This window comes from Eutrema salsugineum, unplaced genomic scaffold, assembly GCF_000478725.1.
Source record: "Eutrema salsugineum unplaced genomic scaffold, Eutsalg1_0 scaffold_10, whole genome shotgun sequence".
NCBI lineage: Eukaryota > Viridiplantae > Streptophyta > Magnoliopsida > Brassicales > Brassicaceae > Eutrema > Eutrema salsugineum.
In genome coordinates, this window is record NW_006256908.1 from 7,044,133 (window position 1) to 7,068,179 (window position 24,047).

The 24,047-nt window shown below is 35.5% G+C and overlaps 7 protein-coding genes across 7 annotated transcripts; 3 read left to right on the forward strand and 4 right to left on the reverse strand.

Moving 5' to 3' along the window:
* Positions 1 to 760: 760 nt before the first annotated feature.
* On the reverse strand, positions 761 to 1,573 carry LOC112081583. The gene is made up of 2 exons (XM_024148349.1): positions 1,558 to 1,573; positions 761 to 1,443 (listed from the first exon to the last, which is right to left on the reverse strand). The coding sequence occupies exons 1-2, from the start codon at positions 1,571 to 1,573 to the stop codon at positions 761 to 763; spliced, it is 699 nt and encodes a 232-aa protein (XP_024004117.1).
* Positions 1,574 to 2,578: 1,005 nt separating this feature from the next.
* Positions 2,579 to 2,785, forward strand: LOC18027357 (protein RALF-like 36). Its single transcript, XM_006410362.2, has one exon. The coding sequence runs from the start codon at positions 2,579 to 2,581 to the stop codon at positions 2,783 to 2,785; it is 207 nt and encodes a 68-aa protein (XP_006410425.1).
* Positions 2,786 to 4,586: 1,801 nt separating this feature from the next.
* Positions 4,587 to 6,063, forward strand: LOC18027358 (2-Cys peroxiredoxin BAS1, chloroplastic). Its single transcript, XM_024148351.1, has 7 exons — positions 4,587 to 4,617; positions 4,725 to 4,789; positions 5,182 to 5,269; positions 5,360 to 5,442; positions 5,563 to 5,691; positions 5,787 to 5,900; positions 5,986 to 6,063. The coding sequence occupies exons 1-7, from the start codon at positions 4,587 to 4,589 to the stop codon at positions 6,061 to 6,063; spliced, it is 588 nt and encodes a 195-aa protein (XP_024004119.1).
* A 1,645-nt stretch (positions 6,064 to 7,708) lies between these two features.
* On the reverse strand, positions 7,709 to 7,948 carry LOC18027359 (protein RALF-like 17). Its single transcript, XM_006410364.1, has one exon. It carries the CDS (start codon positions 7,946 to 7,948, stop codon positions 7,709 to 7,711), a length of 240 nt encoding a protein of 79 aa, XP_006410427.1.
* Positions 7,949 to 8,855: 907 nt separating this feature from the next.
* On the forward strand, positions 8,856 to 12,944 carry LOC18027596 (centromere/kinetochore protein zw10 homolog). Its single transcript, XM_006410365.2, has 14 exons — positions 8,856 to 9,472; positions 9,717 to 9,854; positions 9,966 to 10,139; positions 10,254 to 10,415; positions 10,521 to 10,751; positions 10,832 to 10,990; positions 11,072 to 11,164; positions 11,298 to 11,393; positions 11,535 to 11,663; positions 11,745 to 11,822; positions 11,915 to 12,073; positions 12,162 to 12,291; positions 12,402 to 12,484; positions 12,593 to 12,944. The coding sequence occupies exons 1-14, from the start codon at positions 8,912 to 8,914 to the stop codon at positions 12,674 to 12,676; spliced, it is 2,277 nt and encodes a 758-aa protein (XP_006410428.1). The 5' UTR covers positions 8,856 to 8,911; the 3' UTR covers positions 12,677 to 12,944.
* Positions 12,945 to 13,118: 174 nt separating this feature from the next.
* Positions 13,119 to 16,451, reverse strand: LOC18027597 (protein disulfide-isomerase 2-3). Its single transcript, XM_006410366.2, has 9 exons — positions 16,263 to 16,451; positions 15,755 to 15,913; positions 15,502 to 15,615; positions 14,889 to 15,058; positions 14,690 to 14,789; positions 14,300 to 14,476; positions 14,066 to 14,211; positions 13,587 to 13,733; positions 13,119 to 13,492 (listed from the first exon to the last, which is right to left on the reverse strand). The coding sequence occupies exons 1-9, from the start codon at positions 16,389 to 16,391 to the stop codon at positions 13,306 to 13,308; spliced, it is 1,329 nt and encodes a 442-aa protein (XP_006410429.1). The 5' UTR covers positions 16,392 to 16,451; the 3' UTR covers positions 13,119 to 13,305.
* A 390-nt stretch (positions 16,452 to 16,841) lies between these two features.
* Positions 16,842 to 20,061, reverse strand: LOC18027598 (zinc finger CCCH domain-containing protein 26). The gene is made up of 7 exons (XM_006410367.2): positions 19,547 to 20,061; positions 18,855 to 19,015; positions 18,718 to 18,774; positions 18,276 to 18,392; positions 17,898 to 18,188; positions 17,522 to 17,758; positions 16,842 to 17,433 (listed from the first exon to the last, which is right to left on the reverse strand). The coding sequence occupies exons 1-7, from the start codon at positions 19,608 to 19,610 to the stop codon at positions 17,038 to 17,040; spliced, it is 1,323 nt and encodes a 440-aa protein (XP_006410430.2). The 5' UTR covers positions 19,611 to 20,061; the 3' UTR covers positions 16,842 to 17,037.
* Positions 20,062 to 24,047: the final 3,986 nt, after the last annotated feature.

Sequence of the window (24,047 nt, forward strand, 5' to 3'; positions counted from 1 at the left end):
ATCCACAAGTGCTCTCTTTTATTTTTGTTTGTAATTTTTTTGTTTGCCTCCACAAGCACTCAATTTATTCCAGACTTTATCGAGAACTGACAATTTATGGCGAACAAATTTTAAAATGGTGAGATATATGCGTAGTAGGGACAAGCAATCCCACATTCCTATTCTTCAGCCTAGACCAAAGATCATTGCCCCTTTTTATGAGAGTTAATAAAAGGTACGAAGTCACCCAAATGAAAGAAAAAAAATGCTAAAAGTGGAATTTGGTTCGAGATAAAAAGAAAGAATCATCATTTCCAAAGATATGTTGGGAATTTCATACCAGAAGAGTGACATATGAAACATAGATCAATCTAATTATTATAAATTAATTTTGAGTTTGAGGATCATTATTCCTTCAAGTCCCTTAACTTTATCTAAATCCCCAAAAATGTTTTGACGCCAATTCTTTTCTGCAATAGATCTTCTTTTTTCTTAACAAAGGATAAGAGCATGTTCAACCCTGAACCTCATATAGGGGTTCTAAGCGATTTTTTAGTAATATTTTTGTGGAAGTTTAGAAGTTAAGAACTTCTCTTTTTTTTATGGTTCCAACCTTGAACCTGTAATGAGGTTCATGAAAATAAAATAATATTATTTTTTTATTAAAAATTATAACAAATTTAAATTTGTAACATACATATATATGATTACAAATCAAATTATTATTCATGACAAGAACATTTTAAAATACAAAATACAAATATTGAATACATAAAACGATTTAGTCATAATCCTCGGAGTTCCCAAATTTGTTCCAAATATGTTCTACCAGATCGTCTTTCAAACGTTGATGTATTTCCTTATCACGAACTTTTTTCCGGTTCCCGATCAAGTTTAAAATATTTGTAGGCATATATGTTGAATATGTCCTATCCACATGTGAAGTCCTGCTAGCGTCGACTTGTTCAAAATCTGCAAGATTGAACTGGGTATAGGTTCCTCGTTCGTTTTCCACTATCATATTGTGCAATATGATGCATGCCCGCATAATCTTTCCGATTTTTTCTTTATCCCAAACAAGCGCTGGATTTCTGACGATCGCAAAGCGCGCTTGGAGGACTCCAAAAGCACGTTCAACATCTTTACGGACAGATTCTTGACGTTTAGCAAAACACCTTGATTTTTCATCTTGTGGAAGCGGAATGGATTTGGCAAAAGTTGCCCATCTGGGATAAATTCCATCCGTGAGGTAGTACGCCAAATGATATTGGTGACCGTTGACCATGTAATTCACCTTAGGAGCTTTCCCTTGTAAAACATCATCAAATACGGGAGACCGATCAAGAACATTAAGGTCGTTTAGAGTACCTGGAGGTCCAAAGAAAGCGTGCCAAATCCATAGATCTTCAGATGCTACTGCTTCTAAGACAATGGTCGGTTTTCCAGAACCACGGGTATACTGACCTTTCAAATGAGCATCGGTTAACACATGAAATCACTCGGTAAATCCCAAATCCATGTTCAAATCATCATTTAACAGATGATACAGCTTGCTAAATCCACTAATCAAACCAAAACCATTCGCTAAATCCATAAATCCGACAACCCAGATGTTAGATGATTTTTTGAAATTGCTTCACATCTTAACCATGAAATCGTTTAACATATCAAATCAAAAATACAGGTTTGCAGGTTCTAATTACCCTAAACGATCTCGGAAGACCGATTTTAGTGGAACTGAAATTTATCCCCAATTTGCGAAAACCCTAATTTCTCCAAATCAAGTTCTATTCGACTCGAATACATACCTTAAACAAATCGTTGGCGTTTCAAGAGACTTTAAACACCTGAATCCTCTCCGATTTCGAAGCAGAACTCTCCGATTTGGTTAAAAAACGTCGGCAAAATCACTTGGCGAAGTTTTGCGGAAGAGAGGAAGAGAAATAGAGTTTTTCGAAGAAGTGTCGATTTGTCTCGACCAAACAAAGACCCCAAAAGGTTTTCCCAAAAAAAAATTGTTCAAACCAATTAGCCAGCGCCACGTCACTCTTGAACCCCATCAATAACAGGTTCTGCAAACTCTAATATTAGGATCGGTTCAAGCAAAAAATGGGCTCAACTGATTAAAATAAGCCCAAATATTGTTTTGAACCCTTGCTATAAACCCCTTCCATCCTTGCGTTGGACTTGGTCTAAGTTGTTGGGAAAGAAAATCTTGCTTTCAACAATACAAAAATAGTCGTCACCAAAACCTTTTGGATATTAAGATCTTGTATAAGTGTCTCCCAAGGTTGGGTCTTTCATCTTTGGATCATATATCTCTCCCAAATTCTCGCCATTTATACAGATTTCAAAGTAGAGCCCGGGGTCGTCGCATTCCCCACCCCATGCACTAAGCCGGCCTTGAGTATTAGCAATTAATATTTTAATTTCTATTCAACAGGGATGATTTCACTATTTTTACACATAATTAATTACTATGGTTCACCAAATAATGCGCAAAACCGTCAGACACAATCTTTATTTAGAAAGAAAATTTCACACTATATAAGCGCACAAATGTTCATAAGGATAAAGGTAAATCATCAAGTAAAAAAAAATGGTCATATCCAAGAAAAAGATTGTTTTTGCATTGGCTCTCATAGCTATTATATGTATTGTCATGAACAAAACTGAAGCCGAAAGCATAGGGAGTGGAGCTATGAGCAAAGATGAAATGGGTTGCAACCCGCCAAATTGCCATAAGCAACAGGCTAATCCATATAAACCGGGTTGTGATCCTATCGAAAGATGTCGTGGTGGTTGAGATTATGAGATATCTTTTTTTTTCTACGAAATATAATATTTGTTACACGAATTCAGAATTTATTATCCGATTTATTTTTTATAACTATGAGATACATAATTATTGTTACTATTTTGTCTGCGAATAAAACTTTTTTTAGGCACTAGAGTTTTGTAAGCTAGTATAAAATAAATAATTGTATAGTTATACTGGCCATCTGTTATATATGGCTTTGTTCATATAAATGAGTTTTTTTTTTATTGTTGGTATTTTATATAATGTCATGTTAAGAGGTAAGAGTGCAAAGCCCAAATTTGAAATTAAATAGATGATTATGTTGAAACTAGGTGGAATATGAAAATTCAGAATGCCTTCTCTAGGGAATAAAAAGTCAGCTAACAAGTCCATATACAAAACATATAAAGTATTCCATCCGTTTCATAAAGAGTGTCGTTTTAAGGTTTTATTTTTGTTTCACAAAGAATGTCGTTTTATATTTTCAATGCAGAATTTTAAACAATATTCCAGTTTTGACCCTATTGATTTAATGTATTAATTAGAGAAAAAAAGTTATTTAATGTATTAATAAAGAGCAAAGTAGTATTTTTAATAGTTTTTTTTAATAAGTGTGAAAAATGTCAGAATAACATTCTTTGTGAAACGGAAGGAGTATAAAATATCTCAATGTAAAACACGAAGGAACAAAAAACACTTGATGATTGGATACATACCTTACGATTTTCAAAAACATAGTAAATATGCCGTCAAAAGAGAGTGGATCACATTTAGTGAATCGAAAACCGTGTGGTTCATATAATAACAATGCCATGATATAGAGAAAAAAAAAACAATACCTTGGTACAGAAAAAATAAAATGTTTGTATTACACTCTAAAATTAAAAAACAGCAATTTTTTATGGTTGTTACTTGTTAGCTCCCTAATGTATCAACAAATTAACAAGTTTTCGTTAGTCAACTTGACGACATTAGTTATTAAGCGAAAATAACATAGTGTATAGGCCGGTCATTAAAGACAAATAAACAAATAATTTGGGGTCAATGCGAGAAAGCATCTTATATATAATACTTGCTCAACTCTCTCCAGTTTTGCGACACGTCAGCACTTGTAAGAATGCCACGTGTCATTTTATTATTGAAAAAGACTCCTAAATGTTAAGCGTATCCTTCTCTTCATCTTCTCTTGTACAATATTTTTACGTCTTCGCAACGCTTTCTCTACTCTTCATCCCGATATCCTTCATGTTCTCACTAAATACATCTCTCCATTGATCAATTAGGTCACGCTATTATCAGTTTTCCTTTCAAAACTCTTGGGTACTTGCTAATTTCGATTTCCCTACAAAAAACCATTCGATGGTCATCTAAGATTCTACAGAGGGAATGGAATCTCTGGATCTAGCTTAGATTTTGCATCTACTAATCTTTTCTCGAGCTCATACTCGATAGAAAACAGGTATCTGTACATGCATGATTCAAAAAAAAAATTGTTTTCTTTCCCTTTTTAGGAAAAAAGTGTTTCTCATTCTCATTATTATCAGGATCCACCGAATTTGGCAGCAAGATGATTTGGAAACCCTAATTTCTTGGCTAAGTTAACACAACTCCTGAATGGGCACTGGACAACACACTTATTATGACGAATCTGCCTGAGTTTCTCGTCCCAGCGGAGATATTTCGAATCTGATGCTGGGAAGTAAACTTCTTCATCAGGTATTGTAGAAATCCACTTAATTTTTGAAAAAGATATCTCACCATTTCACGTGAAATTCGAGCTTGTGTATTTCACTGTAATCAGGCATCAATGAAGTCGTATGGACATTTGAGCATCAAAGGTAAGTAAGTTTATCATATTTGAAAACTTTTACCTTAGTGAAGGGTTTCTCTTCACTCCATGTCTCTTGAATATCTAAACCCATTATATTATTGATAACAAATGTAGACATCTCTGTAGAAGTTGATGGTGCTCTTAACAGGGTCACATGGATAAACTATATAACATCACTTGTATGTTTCTCTATAGAAATTTTTTTTTTGGCTATTAGATTTTTGGGTTATTTATATATCCACTATAGAAGAATGTTGACGTAAAATCAATTGCTTAGCTATGTCTGACCATGACTCAGGGCGTAGGTCTTATTTTTGAATTTAATGACGGAGCCATGAGTATATTGGAAGTTAAGTTATTACTTCTCAAACTACATTACCATTGATTTATTTAGCTAATCCAAAATAAACAAGTCCGTTTTCTGATGGTCAATGGTGTAGATCTTGTTTAGTGAGTTTTTGAGAAACCGATTGTTTGACAAGCTAAGAGTCACACCAAGCTAATGTTTGCTGCAAACTTCAGATTCTTTTTTGTGGCGTTCAAAATCATAATTTATGGGTCACATTGTTAGGAGGATGTATTTGAGCGACAAAAGGAAGCACTAAATAAGAACATTGGAGGAGGTCTGCTTGGAGTTGTAATGGCTGTTGTGGAAACAGGTGGACAAAGGCGAAGATGAAGAGCTGAGAAATCGAATATCTGAGGTTCACTGAGTCCTAATCATTTTTTTGGTATCTTTTGTCTTGTAGAGATTACTGCCTTCAGTGACCGGCATGCAGAGTTTGAGAAGTTTTTGAACACAGAAATATTAGGTGTCTCTGTCGATAGTGTGGTAAGTATATAACTATACAGTTAGTTACCATAAGTTGTCAAAAAAAAAAGTTACCATCATATTTCCACGTCCTTCTTTATTCTTATATGTTTGTAATTGCTTGACTCATCCTTCCTGCTTTCTGCTGGTGTCTATGTGTGGGTTCAAACAGACAGGAAATCTGGAGGACTTGGTGATCTAAACTATCCCCTTATTTCAGATGTCACTAAATCGATCTCAAAGTCATTCGGAGTGCTCATCCATGATCAGGTAAATTGGTAGCCTCTCAAGCTTGACTATATGTTTAAATTTCTAAATCGTTTGGGAATTATCAAAAGCTGAGAACTTTTGTGTGGTAAAAACAGGGAATAGCACTGAGAGGGCTCTTCATAATCGACAAGGACGGAGTGATCCAACATTCCACCATCAACAATCTTGCTATTGGCCAAAGCGTTGATGAGACAATGAGAACCCTCCAGGTATACGAATAACCAGTTTACTCAAAACCGTGCTTTCTTTCATTAACCCGATTATCCTTTGCATGATGCGTTCTCGATGTTGCAGGCCTTACAATACATCCAGGAAAACCCCGATGAAGCCTGCCCTGCAGGATGGAAACCAGGGGAGATGAAAGAAAGATGACATGAGGACCATCCGGAGGCTGTAGTAAAGTGGGAATTCTTAATCGTAAGTTAAGTGCAGAGGAATGGTTTTATTGAACTATTGTCTTAAGTGCTTGAAATTGTTTCGGGTTCATTTTAAAATATGCAGTTTGCATCTTAATACCTGAAGTGAGCTAATTGTGAAGTCTGAATTTGAACTTGGATAAAGAAAACTAAATCTTCAATCTTCTTTCTCTTTTAGAGTTTGTTGATAATTATATATATTTTAAATGATAAGAATCGTTGTCAAGAAAAAGTTTTACAAGTGTTGGATTTTTCGTTGACGATAATGTGTTACTTCCATAAACGCCAGCCATATGCAATTTAAAAAATTTCCAGTTAATGGAGGAAGACTACTAAAAGAGCAAACTGATCAACGAAGAAGAATTACACACGCAAAACAAGTTCGATGCCAATAAATCTTTTCAATTCATGTATCTAATCACTTATTGGCTTCTGAATTCAATATCTAATTACTTATTTACATTTTATAATATAAAGTGTTTAACTGTACATATATCTAAACCTTTAATGTTATTACAAAGAACAGAACTACAAGTTTTGAAGTCTAAATCTTCAGAAGAGAAACGCGATAAGAACAAAACTAATGAGTAATATTAGTAAGAAAAACATGATGAGAAATATTTCCTAAATCTCCACTTGAACACATCAAAAACAAAAATCAAAAATACTCAACAAATTAAAAAACAAAACAAAACAAAACGCAAAATTATTGAATGTATCAAGGGTTTACCAAGTTTATTGTGATTCTGGGTTGAGCAAAACATTAAAGAAAGAATGTGAAGGCTTAATTGTTGCTTCTTCTAGAAAATAATAATTGATTTTATTGTACTCACTGTATCTTTATTTGAAATAGGTTTCTTCATGTGGTTTTCTATATGGCAGAAAGAGCATGGAGCCATGCAATGGAAAAAAAACAGCTACCATATGGGCCTAATGCACGGTAGCGGATATATTTAGCTGGTAAGCTAAGGAAGGCAGTTAAATGGGGATCACTTTTCTCAAGTTTGTGCTCTATTAAGACAGATTCCAAGACATCACTGGAAGCTGAAGTATTTCAGTGACCCCAAATGTTGCAGTATTCAAAAAAATAGATTTAACCTAACTACTGCCTTGAATGAAAGAATAGAATACCTCTGTTTTAGGCTTTTAGCTTACTTGTTATGTGTAAAATGCATGTGTATTCTTTTAAAAAATCAAAAAAATTTAATAGAATTAACAACAAACTAATAAAAAGAAAAACGGACATGATCATGTTAAAAAAACCAAAAAATATGGAATAAATAAATGCAATATAACACCAGAAACGCTATCGTAACAAGATTTACATCAAATCTTACTTACTCAAATATGAAAACAATAAACAAACAATAAACATTAGTTAATTTCTTATGAAATCGTAAATAATAAAAACTATCCGCGCTTAGCGCGGGCTTTCACCTAGTATTACCAAAAAGTGTTCTAGTTTAATCCTGGTTTAAAAATAAATATATAAAAAATTTTGAAGAAAATTACGAGGAACAAACTTGCATGAGAAATGAGATTTAACCGAACAAAAAGTAAAAATATTTAGCCCTAAATATAATTAATGAAATGAACCATGATCAAGCATATATCCTCATCTTATTAATCACTTTGTAAACGTCATCCACGTCATCGTCGTCGTTGTCATCTTTGACCTCCTCTACACACCGCTCATTATCGTCCCGGAAACTGCCCTCGCCGCCACCGCCACCACATCCTCCTTTGCTGACGTCAGCAGAACCAGATTCGACTCTCATGAGGAAAGTGCATAAGAGGAATGTTATGAAGCAACAGATGATAAACTCTCTAGATGCAGCCATGGATCGCACACACACTCTTCTCTCTCTCTCTTGTCTGGAACAAATTACAAGAGATTAAGAACAACTTTAAAAAGCTTTCGTTGTAATTTTGTTATGTTTTTTTCTCTAACAATTATACTTAAATAAGAAATGGAATTTACTATTAATGGAATAAAAATTTGTTTTCTCGTGCTGGTCTTAAGGCTAAGTAACTGTTGCAGTATTTTCACATTTTTTCCCTAAAATAATCACTTATTTAAGCTATAAAGTTCATATATTACTTAAACAACCTTTTCAAAATGGGGTTTACTACATAACTCCATAAACTTCTAAAAGACTTGTTACACTTCTTTAAATTTTAAAATTATAGAGAAGTACTGTAACAAGATTTGAGGTAAAAAGGAAAAAAATAGACAAGTCTTTTAGTTTACTTTGAAGAAAAAGAAAAAAAACTCTCTCAAAAACGGATTATACAGAAATTTAGACAGTTGATTAAAAAAAAAAGAGATCAATTTTGCGATTGTTATCTCTGTTTTTTTTTTGCGCCTTGTCTAAACATGTTATTATGCTTGTATTTTTGTAACCTTGATTTTGTTGGTCTATACTTAATTAGCTCTTGAATGTTTTAAATTGTGTTTGAAACTTTAGGTCTCTCTCAACATCAGATTCTTCATAAATTTGATTCATCTGCATTCTTCTTGTAGGTACGATTACTCGGGCTATGTAGAGATATTTTTTTTCTCCTTTTTAATCGACGAGGGGAAAAAAATTGAGTGTATGTGAAATACACAAATTACATTATTTATGTTTACGATGAAGACTTAGGCCTTGGGCCTAACATTCTATTTCATAAGCCCAATTGTAAATTCAAAAGTAAATCGTCGTGTCCAATAAAGGTCCAGTGTCATCGCCATATCTCCACCGCGAATTTCTCTCTGATCGGGAAACATCTTCTTCTCCGACGACGACTACCGTCCCTCCGTCATGCCGGAGATTGACGCGTTGTTTGAATCAATCAATGTTCGGGACCTTCTAGCCGGACACGATCTCAACGATCCGACGACTCCATTATCGGCGCCGGATCTGCGCCTCCTCATAAACCGCTTGGAGTCTCATTCCCTGCGGATCAAGTCCAAAGTTCAGTCCTACCTCGTCGCCCATCACTCCGAATTCTCGGAGCTTTTCTCAACCTGTCAAGACACCGTCTCCAGGACTCGCTTGATCTCCGACGACCTCTCAGATGTCCTGCAATTGATTTCCGACCGTCCGATTGATGTTGAGATTCGTAGTGTAGTTGATGAGATTAACGAGAAGACCAAGGAAGTGAAATTGAAGAGAGAATCGCTTGATTTAGTGAGTGCGATCGTGGGAATCTGCGAGGCATTGCAGGAAACGAAGGAAGCTCTGAAAGGAGGACGTTTTAGATTCGCCGCTGAGAGAATCAGAGAACTGAAAGTTGTACTGAGGATTGGTGAAGAAGAAGAAGAAGGAGAACCTGTGGCTTACGTTTTGCTTAGGAAGGAATGGTCTGATTGCTTTGACGAGGTGAGCCAATGGCTAATTTGGTGTCTTTGGTCGTCAAAAATTGAATATTTTGTTAGGTGTTGGTATCGTAAAAATCTAGTTTTTCTTCTGAATGAGTTTAAAGTTTTAATCTTTGTTTTCTGACTTGACGGAGTTTTCTTAGGAGGAAAATCTGTTACTTCTAAATCTTTTATCTTGCATTTGTTTATACTCAAGAGAACTAGTAGAATCTGAGGGTTTACAAGAACTCTGTCTGTGTTTGCAGATTCAAGACGTGCTTGCAAAGTTCATGGAAAATGCAGTGCGTTTCGAGGTGGACTCGCGTAAGCTCAGGATTAATTATCAGCTAAGCGTTGGGGAGACTACTGGAATCGCTCTTAGTACTGTTCTCGAGGCAATGGAGGTATGAATGTGTTTTGACTTATATATCTAGCGAAGAACATAGCATTTTCAATGCCATATGAATCATTTGTTTTTACGCTATTTGAATTTTGACTGTTCTGGATTTTTCTAGGTGATTGGAATGTTAGATTATGGGCTTGCAAAAGCAGCTGACTCAATCTTCAAGCATGTCATTACCCCAGCTGTAACTCATGCGTCTACCTTTGTCGCTGTAGAAGATTCAAGTAAAACCTCAGGAGAAATAACCGAAGCGATATTAAAGCTAGATCAATCCTCAGATCATAAGGTAGCTCTTTCTGTGGATCTGTCCATGATCCATCTCATGAATTCTTTCTTTTTCCCTATCCTACAGATTATGTGCTTCTCGTATATTCTGTGAGGCTTACATTCTTAAATGCAGGTTGAAGATGTGGATGGAGGTGCAATATATACAGGAATTGTTAAGATTGTTAAATTCATTTGCAGTTCCTTGTGCTTTGGAAATGTTACATGGATCCGTTCTTTCGGGAGATTGTCATGGCCGAGGATATCAGAGCTAATTATTTCTAAATTTCTTTCAAAGGTTCGTTTGTATAACTCTTACGGCTGCGAAATCATGATGAAGATTACTCTTCTCCTTTAAACTTCGACTGGGTTGTTAAAAGCTTGTTCTTCCTTTTGGAGTCAGGTTGTCCCCGAAGACGCTTCAAAACTTGCTGACTTTCAGAAAATTATTGAGCGGACCTCTCAGTTTGAAACAGCTCTAAAGGAATTGGATTTTGTTTCACCATCTGATGCGGAGGGAAGGCTCAGCAAATATGCTGAAAATGTTGAGGTTCATTTTGCATCTAGAAAGAAGATAGAAATTCTAGCAAAAGCAAGAAATTTGCTGTTGCAGTGTAATTTTACGATTTCCCAGGTGAGCTTTGATTATCGTCATATTTACTGCATCAGCCTTCTCATGTTATAAAGACCATGATTGTGAAATCCTTTTTTTAGGAGTTTGCTAAGAGAAATGCCAGTTTAAAGTCTGATGGTGTGGAATCTTTAGATGTGAATTCTTCCAAGCACGTCGTTCGCTTACTTTTTTCATCTGAAATGTGTGTGGTGTCTGAAGCTGCTTCTCAACTTATGCATTTGGTGCATAAGACTCTCGAGGTATCTCTTTTCGGACTTGTGCAATTTAATATTAGCATTTTCCAGACATGGTTGGAAGAATAAACTCAATATTTCCTACAGGATGTCTGTGTGTCTTCTGCAAGGGTTGCGTCAGAGTTCTACCATGCTGCTCGAGATTCTATACTTTTATATGAAGCTGTTGTTCCCGTCAAGGTCAGTGAAAGAAAGTTTCAAAAAACGATCCAATAATTGAATCAGTGTGGTGATTATCATCACAATGAATTTTTTTCCATAAATATGCGCAAAGTCTTATGTTTCTTCTTCCTTGCTCTCTCGAAATGTAAAGTTAGAGAAACAACTCAATGGCATCAATCAGGCTGCTGTTCTTCTGCACAACGATTGTCTATATTTGTTCGAAGAGATACTTGGACTTGCTTTTGAGGTATGGACATCCGCTGTGTTGAATTTTTTTTTTCTTTGATTGAGAAACCGACGTCTCTTCTTAAACAGCTTTATTCATCAATGGGCGAAATTTACAATATCTACGCTTCTTCTCTGACTATATCATCATTTTTGTTCACAGTATCGTGCTAGCTTCCCTAGTTCCATCAAGGAATATGCAGTATTTGCTGACGTAGCCCCAAGATTTAGATTGATGGTAGAAGAAGTTTTGCAAAGACAAGTTCAGCTAGTAATTTCGAGTTTGCAAGAGGTGAATTTCTACAAAAAAGTAGTGTTATGTGAACTTTAAAGCGCATTGATTCCTAGGGTAACACTTTGCATCTATCATCAGGCTATAGATAGTGCAGATGGATTTCAGGATACTCATCAAATAAAGCAATTCGAATCTGCCAAGTTTAGCATTGAGCAGGTAATTGCTCAATCTTGAAATTTCCGTGTTCTTTTTACCTTCTTTCCTATGAAGTGTCACAGTTTAATCAGGAAATTGCTACTGTTTAGTAGGTTGTCTTCAGTTTAGAGAAAGTGCATATGATATGGGAGCCGGTCTTACGGCCCAAAACTTACAAACAAAGCATGTGCGTAGTTTTGGAGTCTGTCTTTCGCAGAATAACCAGAGACATTCTTCTTCTAGACGACATGGCTGCTGATGAAACTTTTCAGGTAACTGTTTCTCTTTGCTAGTTCCTTGTGCAATTCTACTTTATAATTGGCTATTAAAAACTGTGTTTTATTTTTTTTTAATTCTCAGCTACAAAGACTGATTTATCTTATGTTGGAGAATCTATCTTCTTTACTCGGTTCCCTGAAATCTGCAGACGATACTTCTCGTCCTCTTGATGATCTCATACCATCTTTGCGTAAAACCCGAAAACTAGCAGGCATGCCTTTTACTAATTTTATTTGTTTTTCCCCTCAGTTTACGCTAAGCTTGGGATTGGCTCAGTGAATTTTTTCGTTCCATGGCTGTTTCTTTTTTTCTTATTTACAGAACTATTGGATATGCCTCTCATGTCTATAACTTCAGCTTGGGAAAGTGGCGAGTTGTTTAGTTGCAATTTTACAAGAATAGAGGTACAATCTTTTTAACTTGTTTTACCTCTTAAAGACATTGGCTATTGTTCTTCCTTTTTACGAGTTGTTCTAGCTTTTCTGAAAGATTTCTGATGATATTTATTGCAGGTACAAGATTTCATCAAAGCTATATTTACAGATTCGCCTCTGAGAAAAGAATGTTTATGGAGGATAGAAGACGTTAGCCAGTAGCAGGAAATGATACAACTAAAACCCCCTCAGAAGCAAGTGAGCAGCCAATGAGGTATAAATGTGAGCTTGTACCATCAACACTTTTGTGTAAAGAATTTCCCACATTTTGTTGATTGTGTAAAGAGAGTTTTTGCTGATGAGTTTAAAGCTTTAGGTCTAAAAGCATGTCTCAGATTTTGTTGTACATGATTTTACATTTGATCATAAGATCCAAGGGAAAGAAGCTCAACCTACAAGCTAATTTTATGGCCAATTAAAGCCAGTTAAAGCTAAGACTGATTTTGTATTTGGTTCAATTTAATGTAGATTAAAAAATAACTTTTAGTTTTCATTTCATCTGGTTACAGTTTTGTTTTCCACCGCTTGTTTCAAACTGAAATGAGACGGAATATATGAGGTATTGGTATAAGTTAAGAGCGATGTACTCTAATGCCACTCCACCAAAGATTCTCTGATTATGTGTCTATTAAATCCAGAATCCAGACATGTTGGGAAGGTCTAATATATGGATGGTTCTTGTCTCTTGAAATGCTCTTACTTTCTTTTGGCAAAACATAAAGAGTGAGAAACATTCAACTGTTCAGATCCAAAAAGTAGAAAAGTCAGGTCACACCTTGGAGTCTTCATCTTCACAACTCATCCTTGGAACCAACATTAACATCAGCATCACCTCCCATGAGTTCTTCAAGTGAGAATTCATCTTCCTCAATCACTTCCCCGTCTTTACCGTCCCACGCTTTTGTATTCACGATTTCCGGAGTTCCGTTCATAGGCAAGTTTCCTTTTCCACCGGCCCCAGCGTCCTTTACAAATTCTCTGATGTAACACAAACAAAAGATTACGTGTTAGAGAAGGAGAAATCACGCAACTGAATCTGAACCATTGAGATCTCTAGCTGAACCAAACTTACAAGAGGTGTGGAAGCTCAAATGCACTTTTAAGAGGAGCAAATACTCCTTTCTTCACGTTCATCGCTACCATTGCTGGATAACCATATCCCCCCACGCTAACTCGCTTCTCCAGATCTGGCTGAGTTACTGCCGCCACCCACAGAAAACTGAACACAACATCAAATTTACATGAGATTTCTCATTCTACTTTTAGAATAATTCTTTCCTAAGATTGTACATGGCACTTCTATAAGAACCGTAAACCTTTTGGTTATGTTTACTATTTGTCCTGACACATCTAAAAGACTCTGTGTTAATTCTTTAATGAGACTTTCAGATTAGGTGGATTGTTAACAAATTCCAGTCATTGTTCATTTTAGTTACTTGAGAACACTAATGATAATAAAAATTCAACATAATCTTTCCACACTGGGAGGCAGGCTAACTGAGAACAGAACCATGATGCAGCAGCGAGAAAAAAGAATCTTTCTTAGTATACCTGTAAGGATGCCTCTTAAATTTCTCTGCAACTGATAATAACATCTCGAGGTACTTATTCCTTCCTTCAGCTTTGGAGTCAAGAATGTCTGGTAAGAAAGAGATAAAGCAAATAGCAGCAGAACCACACTTCTTATCCATGACATCCTATTAAATCACCATAGAACATATGTCAATGTCTTGGTTTGGAAGAGATTACCATCTAGCAGAGAAGTAAGTGATGTGAAAACGATACCTGCCCAGTTAGTTCAGTTACTTCAACAGGCCCAGCACTAGATTCCACAAGTTCTGTAGCAAAAGATTCTATTGCTGACGCAGATCTAGCACCATCATAAGCATATGGGCTGCTTTTGTCTGCACCAAATACCATAATTGTAGGGAATCCTTGCACTTTGAATCTGCTCATTATCGACTGCAATGTATAACAAATCCTTGGTCAGAACCCATCACGGGGAAGATATATACAGGACAAGAAAAGGAGATTGTCGTAGCTTCAAAAACAAATGAGAAAAGACTAGGCACAGGTAAAATTCCCAAGAAACCAATAGAATGCTGAGATGGGAAAGAGGCTATGTAAATTATCTCTGAAAGACAAACATAGAATGTTAACATTTCTAGTGATTACCTGCTCAACATCGCAATTGACATGACCTAATTTCACCTTCCCCTTCAAGTTTTTTGCAGCCTTTTTCCACTCTGGGGCAAGGTTTTTGCAGTGTCCACACCTTTTAAAGAAAGGAAAAAAAACGATGTTTATCACCTTCAGTTGTACCGATGAAATTTTAAAGCATGGACAGTTCATCGGGTCAGTAATCACAACTTACCAAGGTGCAAAAAACTCAACGATCCAGAGGTCATTGCTTTTGATGACCAACTCATCAAAATTGCTAGAGTTCAGTTCCACAGACGCACTGGCCTCAGATTTCTTTTCATTAGATCCTCCTCCAGTTGGCTTACTTTTTCCTTCCAAGCGGTCACTCAGAAGAGCCTTAATCTGGGAACAAAAATGACAAAATGGCCACTTATGTTTCAATTTCTATTTACAAACTAGCTACAAAGCCATGGAAAAGTATTCTCATTCAAAGATGCTGACCCCATTTAGATCATCAACTCCTGCCCTTTGTATATTGAAATTTTACTTTGGAAAGCAAAAAGGACAAAGATCTTTACAGATAACCATATCGGTGCTAAATTTTATTTGATGGAAAATTAATACGATTAGCTTTGCGGTACTTAGCTTCAGGATGAGTATAAACTTCTTCTACATAAGTATGGCATATTTAACTGTAATCTTCTGGCCAGAAGAAAATAACATGGTAAAGTTCAATCTTGTAAATTGTGGCAGGAACATCTTCTACCAATCATGTCATAGGATAGAACTTGATGATTTAAAAAAAATAAATGTAATTAAGTATCAACCAGGAGCATGTAACAAACCTGTTTGTAAGCAAAATTAGCAATAGATTTAGCATCTCTTGCTCCTTGGTAATCAACTGGAGGCTTTCCAGGAACAAAGACCTTGATAGTTGGGAAGCCCTTAATACCATAATCCTGGACCAGAGAGTACATTGTAGTGAGTGAAAAGTTTTTTACTTTTTGTAAACTTTACAAGCAACGGTCTCATGGAAAAATAGAAGCTTTTGATGAATGTTTCACTGTGTAAAAGATGAGTGGAAATAACGTCACAAACCTGAGCGGCAGACTGGTGAGCGTCTGCATCAATCGCTGCCACAGTAGCAACACCTTTCAAAATACTAGCCACTTTCTCCCATGTTGGGGTTAGAGCTTTACAATGACCACACCATGGTGCAAAAAACTCTACCAAAACGACTCCATTTGAATTAAGAACCTGCAACAATGAACATGTTAAGAACACTAATACAGTTTCACATCAGTTCTCATTTCGGTTTTACCCAAAACAACTATAATAGTCGACAAATTGCAAACAATGAAATAGCGTCACACGAGTATAAATCACGAAAAACAAACCGGATCTATGCACTGCTAAAAAGAGGAAAATTAGAAAGAAAATATACACCCAGCTCGTACTCTTATCTACAAACTAGATCAATCTTCAAAGATGGTTTTCAAAGTAGGAGATCAGAGAGAATCGAATAATTTTCCCAAATACAAACAATCGATTTCTCAAGAAACAATCGCCGAAACACCTTAAAACATGAAATCGATCAGCATCACACCTTGGACTTGAAGTTAGTAGCAGTGAGCTGAACTACAGGCGACGAGGATCCGTAAAGAGCATTGCCGAGATTGAATAATCCAAAAAACAGAGCCAGAAGCGTGAGCAACGTTAATGGTGATTTGTACATTTTTTTATTTGTTCTTCCCTCTTTTTCTCTCCTTTCACTTTCTCTCTAAAATGATCCCTCTCTCGCGATCCTGCGAAGCAGCAGAATTAAGAACACAGGCTTCGACGAGGTACGTGGATTGACCAATTACATCGCGACACATCAGCATCAGATGGCCGTCTTTTACTTCTTTTTCCCTTCTGGGAAAAGCCTCTGACCCAGATAGAAGGATTCCATTTATGTGATATCACATTTTTATAAAGCACAAAATTTGCAAATCTCCAGAGTAGAGAATAAAGAACTCTTTTCTTCAATCCAAACCAAACAACTTTTTCACCGGTGTCTAAAAGAAAAAAATCTAACTGTTTCGAGTTGCTGCATCTATCAAATTGGAGTACTCTAAGTAAGAAGGAAAAGAAAAAAAAAGCATGAACCTGATTGGTTGAGCAATAGAAAATTTGTTAAATGATGTCAAATTTTATTAACCAATTCAAAAACACTGTCCATTTCCTATTTTGTTTCAGCCATGCTGTATCCGAAATCCAAAAAAACAAAAACAAAAACAAAACAAAAAAGAGATAGAAGATGCCCTCCTTCCAAAAAAATTAACAAAAAGGGCAGAGATATCATTTGAGATCGTTAGAAAACCCTGAGATCATGATCATGATCAAGAAGAATTATCAGAGGATTCCTGCTTTTCTGACTTTTCCGGTTGTACAGGATTTTCGTCCTCTTTCTTAGTCTCTGAGCTCGGATTCTCTGCATCAGGTTTACCATTGGACAAGGCAGTTGAATCAGAGTGGTTTGGTTGCGATGAGTCCTGCACTTCTGACTTGTCCGGTTGTGTGGATATATCCTCCTGTTTCTCAATCTCTGAGCTGTGATTCTCTGCAGCAGGTTTATTACCATTGGTAGTTGAATCAGAGTTGCTTGGCGGTGATGAGATCCTCAGATGAGTTACAACCGGCGAAGCATTAGCAGTAGGCATTGAGTGATCAAATTTGCAGTTTGCTCCATACTTGCAGAATCCATAGGCCTTGAAGTTACCACATGCTGGTTGTCCCTGAACACATCAATGGAGTGTCACCAGATGGTGGATGTTACGGAAAGATCTTGTTGGCAGTAATAAGAAAGAAAGATAAGAGACTTACTGGTCTAGCTGGAAGAGCAATAGGGTTTGAGAGATTCGGTGGTGAGTGTAACATCCTTTCCTTCGGATGACTGTATTTGCAGTCATCTCCATATTTGCACGTTCCGGTGTTCATGAAAAACCTACATTCAGCTCTGTCAGAATAATTTTGATGATGCGATGTCACGGCCACAGTCACCGATGCACTAGAACTGGAGTCCGGTTGAGTTTTCACATTATACATGGGGTTAGATCCAGCCTGCACCACGCAAATAAACCAAAAAAAAACAATAACTTTCATAGGAGGACATTAAGTTGAATCTCTCTTTACATATCGTATCTTTACACAGGGAGAAAGGCCTCTACTTGAGCCAAGAACAAAGATATTCAAGACTTACCATGTAAGTCGGCCAGCCTTGAGGAGGTAAAAGACCTTGAGAAGGCGCAACCATGAAGGGCATATAGGCCTGAGATTGAGGAACTTGAGGAGGTGTCATAACTCCATATGTTGCAGGAGGCAAAGACATCATCGTCAATCCACCGGCATAAGGATAACCAACAGAAGGGAAGCTGGACATTCCATATGTAGAGTGGCCATTATGAGGCTGAGGATGAGGATGATGGAATTTGCAGGCAACTCCGAATTTGCACATTCCCGTCTGCATGTAATATGGGCATGACTTCTCACCCTGGAGAGAGATGAAACATATAAAGTTTTCTGTAAACCATGCAATTGGTGATGAAGATGTAATGATAACAAGACAAAGTATTCTCACCTGTCGCATAGGATAACCGAGAACATTGAAAAGCACGGGTCCAGCACCATTCCTGTCCTTTGGATGGTGATATTTACATGTTGAGCCATACTTACAGGCTCCTGTCTTCAGATAATACTGCGAAGAAAATTGCATACAGAAGAGGAAAGTTGTCGTTCAACAGCAACAGAGAAAAAGTAAAACAATGTCGAGCATCCACTACCTATACTTTCGATATAAGGAAGGACTCAAGACAGTTCAGTACCAAAAATGCCAAATGCTGTTACCTATTATGCAAAGCTACAAACTGGAATAAATTCTAAGATTATTGCTAGTTCTACATGCCGGAAACTTGAGTCAAATGTACCACATGAATACTGAGAGACCGAAACCGCTACTCAAACTTTTGAGATCAACACAAGAATACAAAACTAGATGATAAAGTAAAATGTAAGGAGTGCACCTCACAGTCTGGCTGTCCAATCCTCTCAGGCAGTTCATCTCTGTGATAAAAGACACCCTACACAGATTTTACAAACTGTAAGCTAGAGTAACAGTGAATGTGCAAGAAGAGTCAGTCAAATAGACTAAGTTTCTCACCTGTGGAAGATTAGTAAGAGGATGATTGTATCGACAGCTGGTTCCATAGCCACACTGCCCAGTTCTCAGAAAGAATTGGCAATCTCGCTCACCAGGACGATCAGGATATGGACTAGATTGCTCCATATTGTCTTCATTAAGTTTCATCCTCCTGAAGGTATCTAAAAATCATAACACCAAGAACACCAGACATGAACATCATAATTCATACATATAACTACAACTTTAGAATTTTATATACAAAAAATCAATCCATAAGAACCCATTAGCTAAAGCTACAAGACAATGTCAAACGTTAAAAGACCAATCAGAATCTAAACTTCACAATTTTGAATACATTATCAGAGAACAATCTCCCACGACATAAAAACGTGATCTTTTAACTTCCATAAATATTGAAGAATTATTCAGAATCGATGATCCGACACGACGAATCCAACAAGATATAACTCCAGAAAGACAAATTCGTATTAACCTCCAAATTTCCGAATTTTTCGACGTCTTTTGAAAAGTAAAAAATTCCCAAAAAGAAAGGAAATCACATCGAGACGTTGAATGGCCAAAGGAAACAAAAAGAAAAAGAAAAATTATATGATCTTCAAACACATTACGTAAAACAAACGGTTTCTATGGATCTCTGATGAAATAAACAAAAAAAAAGGAGATGAAACAAAAAAAAAAACAGTAACTACCTTCAGTTTTCTCGGAAGATCGAATCGACCCAGTAGAGTTCTGAACCTGCTGAGTTTCCGACATGGCTCGTTATGAGACAAACACAGTCACAGAGACAAAATCAAAAACGCTTATACGTCTCTTATCTTCTGAGAAACAAAAAAATCAGAGACAAATCGTTTTCGAGTTTGTAAGTAGAGATGATGATCACAATGATCAACAACAATAAAGAGGAAAAATCTGTGATTATTAAATAAGGAAATAGATTTGTTCCCTTTTTCCCGATGAAAGATAAAACGAAGAAGAAGAAGAACAAATGTTAAAAACTGGAAAACGATCTTCGTAAATTTAACTTTTCTTTCTCTCCCAAAGATAGATTTATCGTTTGAACAAATCTCTGCCCAAATATTCCGATTGGAATGAAATTTTTCCTTATTCTCTCCTTGGCGATTTCCTTTCCTTTTCCCAGAATCTGAGATTTTCGGGGGAAAATTTCGGATCTTCCTTTTTGGTTTTTGCCTTTTTTTTTTCTCCAATGTAATGTGTTTCAATGTGAAAACGAGAAAATTAAAAAATTAAAATGGATTTAAATAAACAAATAACAGTGCTGAGTAATGAGTCTTTGCCCCTCGTGTACGGATTAATAAATTATGCCGGTCCCTTTGTAATGACAATCTTACCCCCAGTCCTTCATCAACTCGTTTGCGCGTGATTTAATTTTCAATGCAATGATTCGATCTCAGCCGTCGGATCCGAACCTTATGGGACCCGTGCTATTCTCTTATTCTTTCGAACCTTAATTGATAAAATTAAACTTTTCACTAGTACCATATCTTAGAAAAATTTAATATATCATGAAAATTCTGTAATGAACTATCATATTTAGGTTTTTACTATTAAAAAAAATCCAGGACACTTTCCTCATATCAACATAGTTTTACCATTCAATTCGATAAAATATGGATGAAGATAGCACAATTGTTTTAATGTAAAAATTTAATACTAACTATATGTTATAATAATTTCACTCATTGTATTATAGCTATCTCTCTTATTTGTCAACATACTGTATTTAGGCAAATAAAAAATTAAAATAATTTTTCTTTCTTTTTTCAGAGGATAAATTATCACTTCTTCTGATTCATTCTAAGAGATCTAACAATTTAAGGTTTTTCCATTTATATTTAAAAATTATTAATTTATATTTTCTAAATTAAATCTTTATTTATGATCTATTTAAACACATTGCAACTAATTATAAATAATTACAAAATGAAAATAATATATATTAATTTGCATAAAATTGTAAGAGAATTCTTAATTTAAATTACTAATATTACCTACCATTCATATTTTAAACAGAAGCGGTAGTATTTAATATGCAATGACACACTTAAATTGAAAGCAGTTTATTCGCATATCTAAATGACGGTGCGTGGAGTGTGTGTGTGGGTCCTTTTCTTAATTATATCTTCTCCCTAATACTCTACAAATCTCCAACTATATTATGATGAATGAATAAATGTTTCTCTTGACTCATGAGATATCGATTTTAATATATTTGATGTCTCAGTAAAAGAATTTAATGTCAAACTAAATTGCAGTGCTCTACAAAATCAAAGTTTCAAGTCATTTAATACAGACTTATGAGTTATGACATTTTGTATGAAAATATTTACGTCATTATAATAAGATTGATTATTTAAGTCCATGCTTTTTATTTTCAAAAATAAAGTTGAATAGTGTGCGTTTGATTTACCTTCACGAGAGATGGTATCAAACAAGAAATTTGGAAATTAGGGACATACGACGGTTTAAGTCAGAAATTTGGAAAGATAACAAAACAAGAAGAAAGTTTGACCCCCAAAAAAAAAAACAAGAAGAAAAAAAAGGGAGAAGAATTTATGGGTATTTTCGTCATTTTAGTGTGGAGTAAGGGGGGAAAAGGAAAGCGTGAGCCACACGGTATTTTATTTTATGATAAAAAGTAATGCTGATTAAGGGAGCTTATATTTATTTTAGAAAATTCTGACTTGTACTAAAATGCTCTGGTACGCTAATCTGCGGTTAGGAACCAGTTTATTCAAATGTAGGACCCACCCATCATGAGACTCCATTTCGTAGTTTAATGACCACTATAATTAATCATTTATTAGTATTCGGTTGATTATTTTAGTGTTTTTATTTGCATTTTGCTACGTTAATTTGAATTTTCAAATTAATTTTTATACAATAGCATGTAAATTTCTATTATATATAAAAAAGGATCATGAAGTTCAACTTGCTGAAATTTAGTTTGTAATTTAAAATTCTTTTTGTGAAAAGCAAAGGGTACACCTTAAAAAAAATGGAATATTTATAATTAATAAAATAATAACAAAACATAAACAAACTGTATATATATATATATAAAATTGTGGTATTATAAGTTTTGAATGTAATTTGTTGGGAGTGATTTTCTGCTTACCAATCTCGCAACGACAAAGTGAATAAACCTCATCTACGAACTATTTTATGAGAAGAGAAGACAATCAAAAATTTCCAGCTTTGTGGAAAGATCATTACGCAGTCACTTCTTACTGTTTGGACTCTCAGAATAACAACTCGTGAAACCAAGTTTTAGGATCATTTTTCGGATCTCTGTGGCAAACGAGTCTTTGTCCAACTCATTAGAGTTCATTAGTACGAGAAGACGTCTACATAATACAATGCATATCATGTCCTTCCAAACAAGATGCCATCAAAATCAAATAGACTGCACGAGACAATCAGGTCACCTTACCAGCTTTTAAAACACATAATAATCAGTTTTCTATACGTCTAGACCGGTCGATCAAAAAAAACAATAGTTTTTCAACTCGAGTCAAGTAAAAATTCTAGAAATATGATCCTCTCATTTTCAGATGAAATATATAACAAAAACGTCAAACTTGAGAAGTTGGCATCCAATTTTTGAAAACACCACTCACACACGCTCGTAACCATGTTTATGAGGAAGAATGTGATCTTCGATCAGTTGATTGATACATCTTTTTCCTCTGGTTTGAGATCCTATAATCATTCTCGCTAGCTTCTCGGACTTTTTGGAAACCGACACTGATTACAACCTAATATCTATTTAATTTGTCAAACAAATGTTAAAAATGGTACAATGGTAGCCATTTACCAGACAGACTATAACGCCGAAATAGAAAGCTATTGGGTAAAAAATAAATAATTATAACATTTAATGTAAAACAAAAAGAAACAAACATTTAATGCAGTTTGGCCGAATCTACCACTACCAACAGGCCTTTTTTTTTGCTGTATTCCATCAATTTTTTAATTGGACATATCACACAAGTGTAGAAATATAGGTTCAGGTTTACAAGAGGATTATAGTCTTTAATAGCAATCTAACTATAACTGAACTCACTAATTAAAAAAAAAAAATTCACGAGTTCAAAAAGGAAAAGAAAAGGTTCCAGTTACGGACAATCCGATTATAAGCGGATCTACTGAAGAGTAATGTCTTTCCATGTTGTGTATAATTTGAGAAGGATTATGTTTTTTTAGTTCTCAACAATTAAAGTTTGTACTAGTGCAGACAGCAGATGATGTCTCATCATCCAAATTTGAGATTTGGTATAATGTAGGTTTTTTTAAAACAAATTCAATATTTTATAAAAAAAAATATAAGCATATATTAGGCACAAGACGATGACCAAAATTTGTTTGCTTGTGTATGAAATGAATTAGGGAATGAGAAACTTATATGAATAATTTTTTTCATCATTATAGTTTACGGTACCACCATTAATTTTTTTTTTTTAAAAAATCAGTATAGTCAAACCGGCTTTAGATATATTTGGAGAGACAAAAACGCAGAGACGATTCGTAAACAGTTAAAAAGAACGAAAAAAAAAACAAAAAGAGAAAACAAAATAAATAGGCTTTGGGACCAAGCCAAGCTTGACTCGTACACAGGGGGCAAAAATGGTAAAAGCAAAAAAAAAAACGAATTGATTCAAGCACAAGAAATCTCCTGCATCGCAAGTTTGTAGCAGAGCTCAGGTAGGACCCACATGTGGAAAAAAATGGGAGGAGGAGGAAGGAGGTTATGCTCTGGTGGTGTTGGGAGCAGTGTAAGAGCAATGATACTGACCGGTCAGTATTGCGCCACGTAAGCAGTTCGGAAAGGTGGCAATTGTCTATGGTTACGTCCACTTCATACGTTGCACACGTGGGTTTGACGCGGTTTGTTAGACCGGATTGACCCTTTACAAGACTTTACGTCAAGCGTTTTCTCTCACTTTTTCTGGTAGATTTCTCTTTCCTATATATCAAAGTATTTTTTCCTCACAAATTTAAACTATTTTGTTGAGTCTAACAAATCAGTAATCAAACTATTCAAACAAAAAAAATGATAGAAAAGTTTTAGCTATTAACTTATGAAAAGAAGACTAGTGTTGGTAAGAACACACTAAAAATCCGAAAACCCAAGCTTGTAAACCGCTGGTTTTATGACAATCAACAAAAACG

Bases quoted from the DNA above. Each gene is read 5' to 3' on its own strand.
- LOC18027596 (XM_006410365.2), top strand. From the start codon at position 8,912: ATGCCGGAGATTGACGCGTTGTTTGAATCAATCAATGTTCGGGACCTT. The intron at 11,664-11,744 runs GTGAATTTCTAC...ATCTATCATCAG, and splicing joins TAATTTCGAGTTTGCAAGAG to GCTATAGATAGTGCAGATGG. The intron at 11,823-11,914 runs GTAATTGCTCAA...ACTGTTTAGTAG, and splicing joins CCAAGTTTAGCATTGAGCAG to GTTGTCTTCAGTTTAGAGAA.
- LOC18027357 (XM_006410362.2), top strand. From the start codon at position 2,579: ATGGTCATATCCAAGAAAAAGATTGTTTTTGCATTGGCTCTCATAGCT.
- LOC18027598 (XM_006410367.2), bottom strand. From the start codon at position 19,610: ATGTCGGAAACTCAGCAGGTTCAGAACTCTACTGGGTCGATTCGATCT. The intron at 19,016-19,546 runs GTAGTTACTGTT...TATGATTTTTAG, and splicing joins ATCTTCCGAGAAAACTGAAG to ATACCTTCAGGAGGATGAAA. The intron at 18,189-18,275 runs GTGAGAATACTT...ATCTCTCTCCAG, and splicing joins TCGGTTATCCTATGCGACAG to GGTGAGAAGTCATGCCCATA.
- LOC18027359 (XM_006410364.1), bottom strand. From the start codon at position 7,948: ATGGCTGCATCTAGAGAGTTTATCATCTGTTGCTTCATAACATTCCTC.
- LOC18027597 (XM_006410366.2), bottom strand. From the start codon at position 16,391: ATGTACAAATCACCATTAACGTTGCTCACGCTTCTGGCTCTGTTTTTT. The intron at 14,212-14,299 runs GTATCGTTTTCA...GTGATTTAATAG, and splicing joins TAACTGAACTAACTGGGCAG to GATGTCATGGATAAGAAGTG. The intron at 13,493-13,586 runs GTAAGTTTGGTT...GTGTTACATCAG, and splicing joins TTTGAGCTTCCACACCTCTT to AGAATTTGTAAAGGACGCTG.
- LOC18027358 (XM_024148351.1), top strand. From the start codon at position 4,587: ATGAAGTCGTATGGACATTTGAGCATCAAAG. The intron at 4,618-4,724 runs GTAAGTAAGTTT...TAACAAATGTAG, and splicing joins TGGACATTTGAGCATCAAAG to ACATCTCTGTAGAAGTTGAT. The intron at 5,270-5,359 runs GTGGACAAAGGC...TTTGTCTTGTAG, and splicing joins AATGGCTGTTGTGGAAACAG to AGATTACTGCCTTCAGTGAC.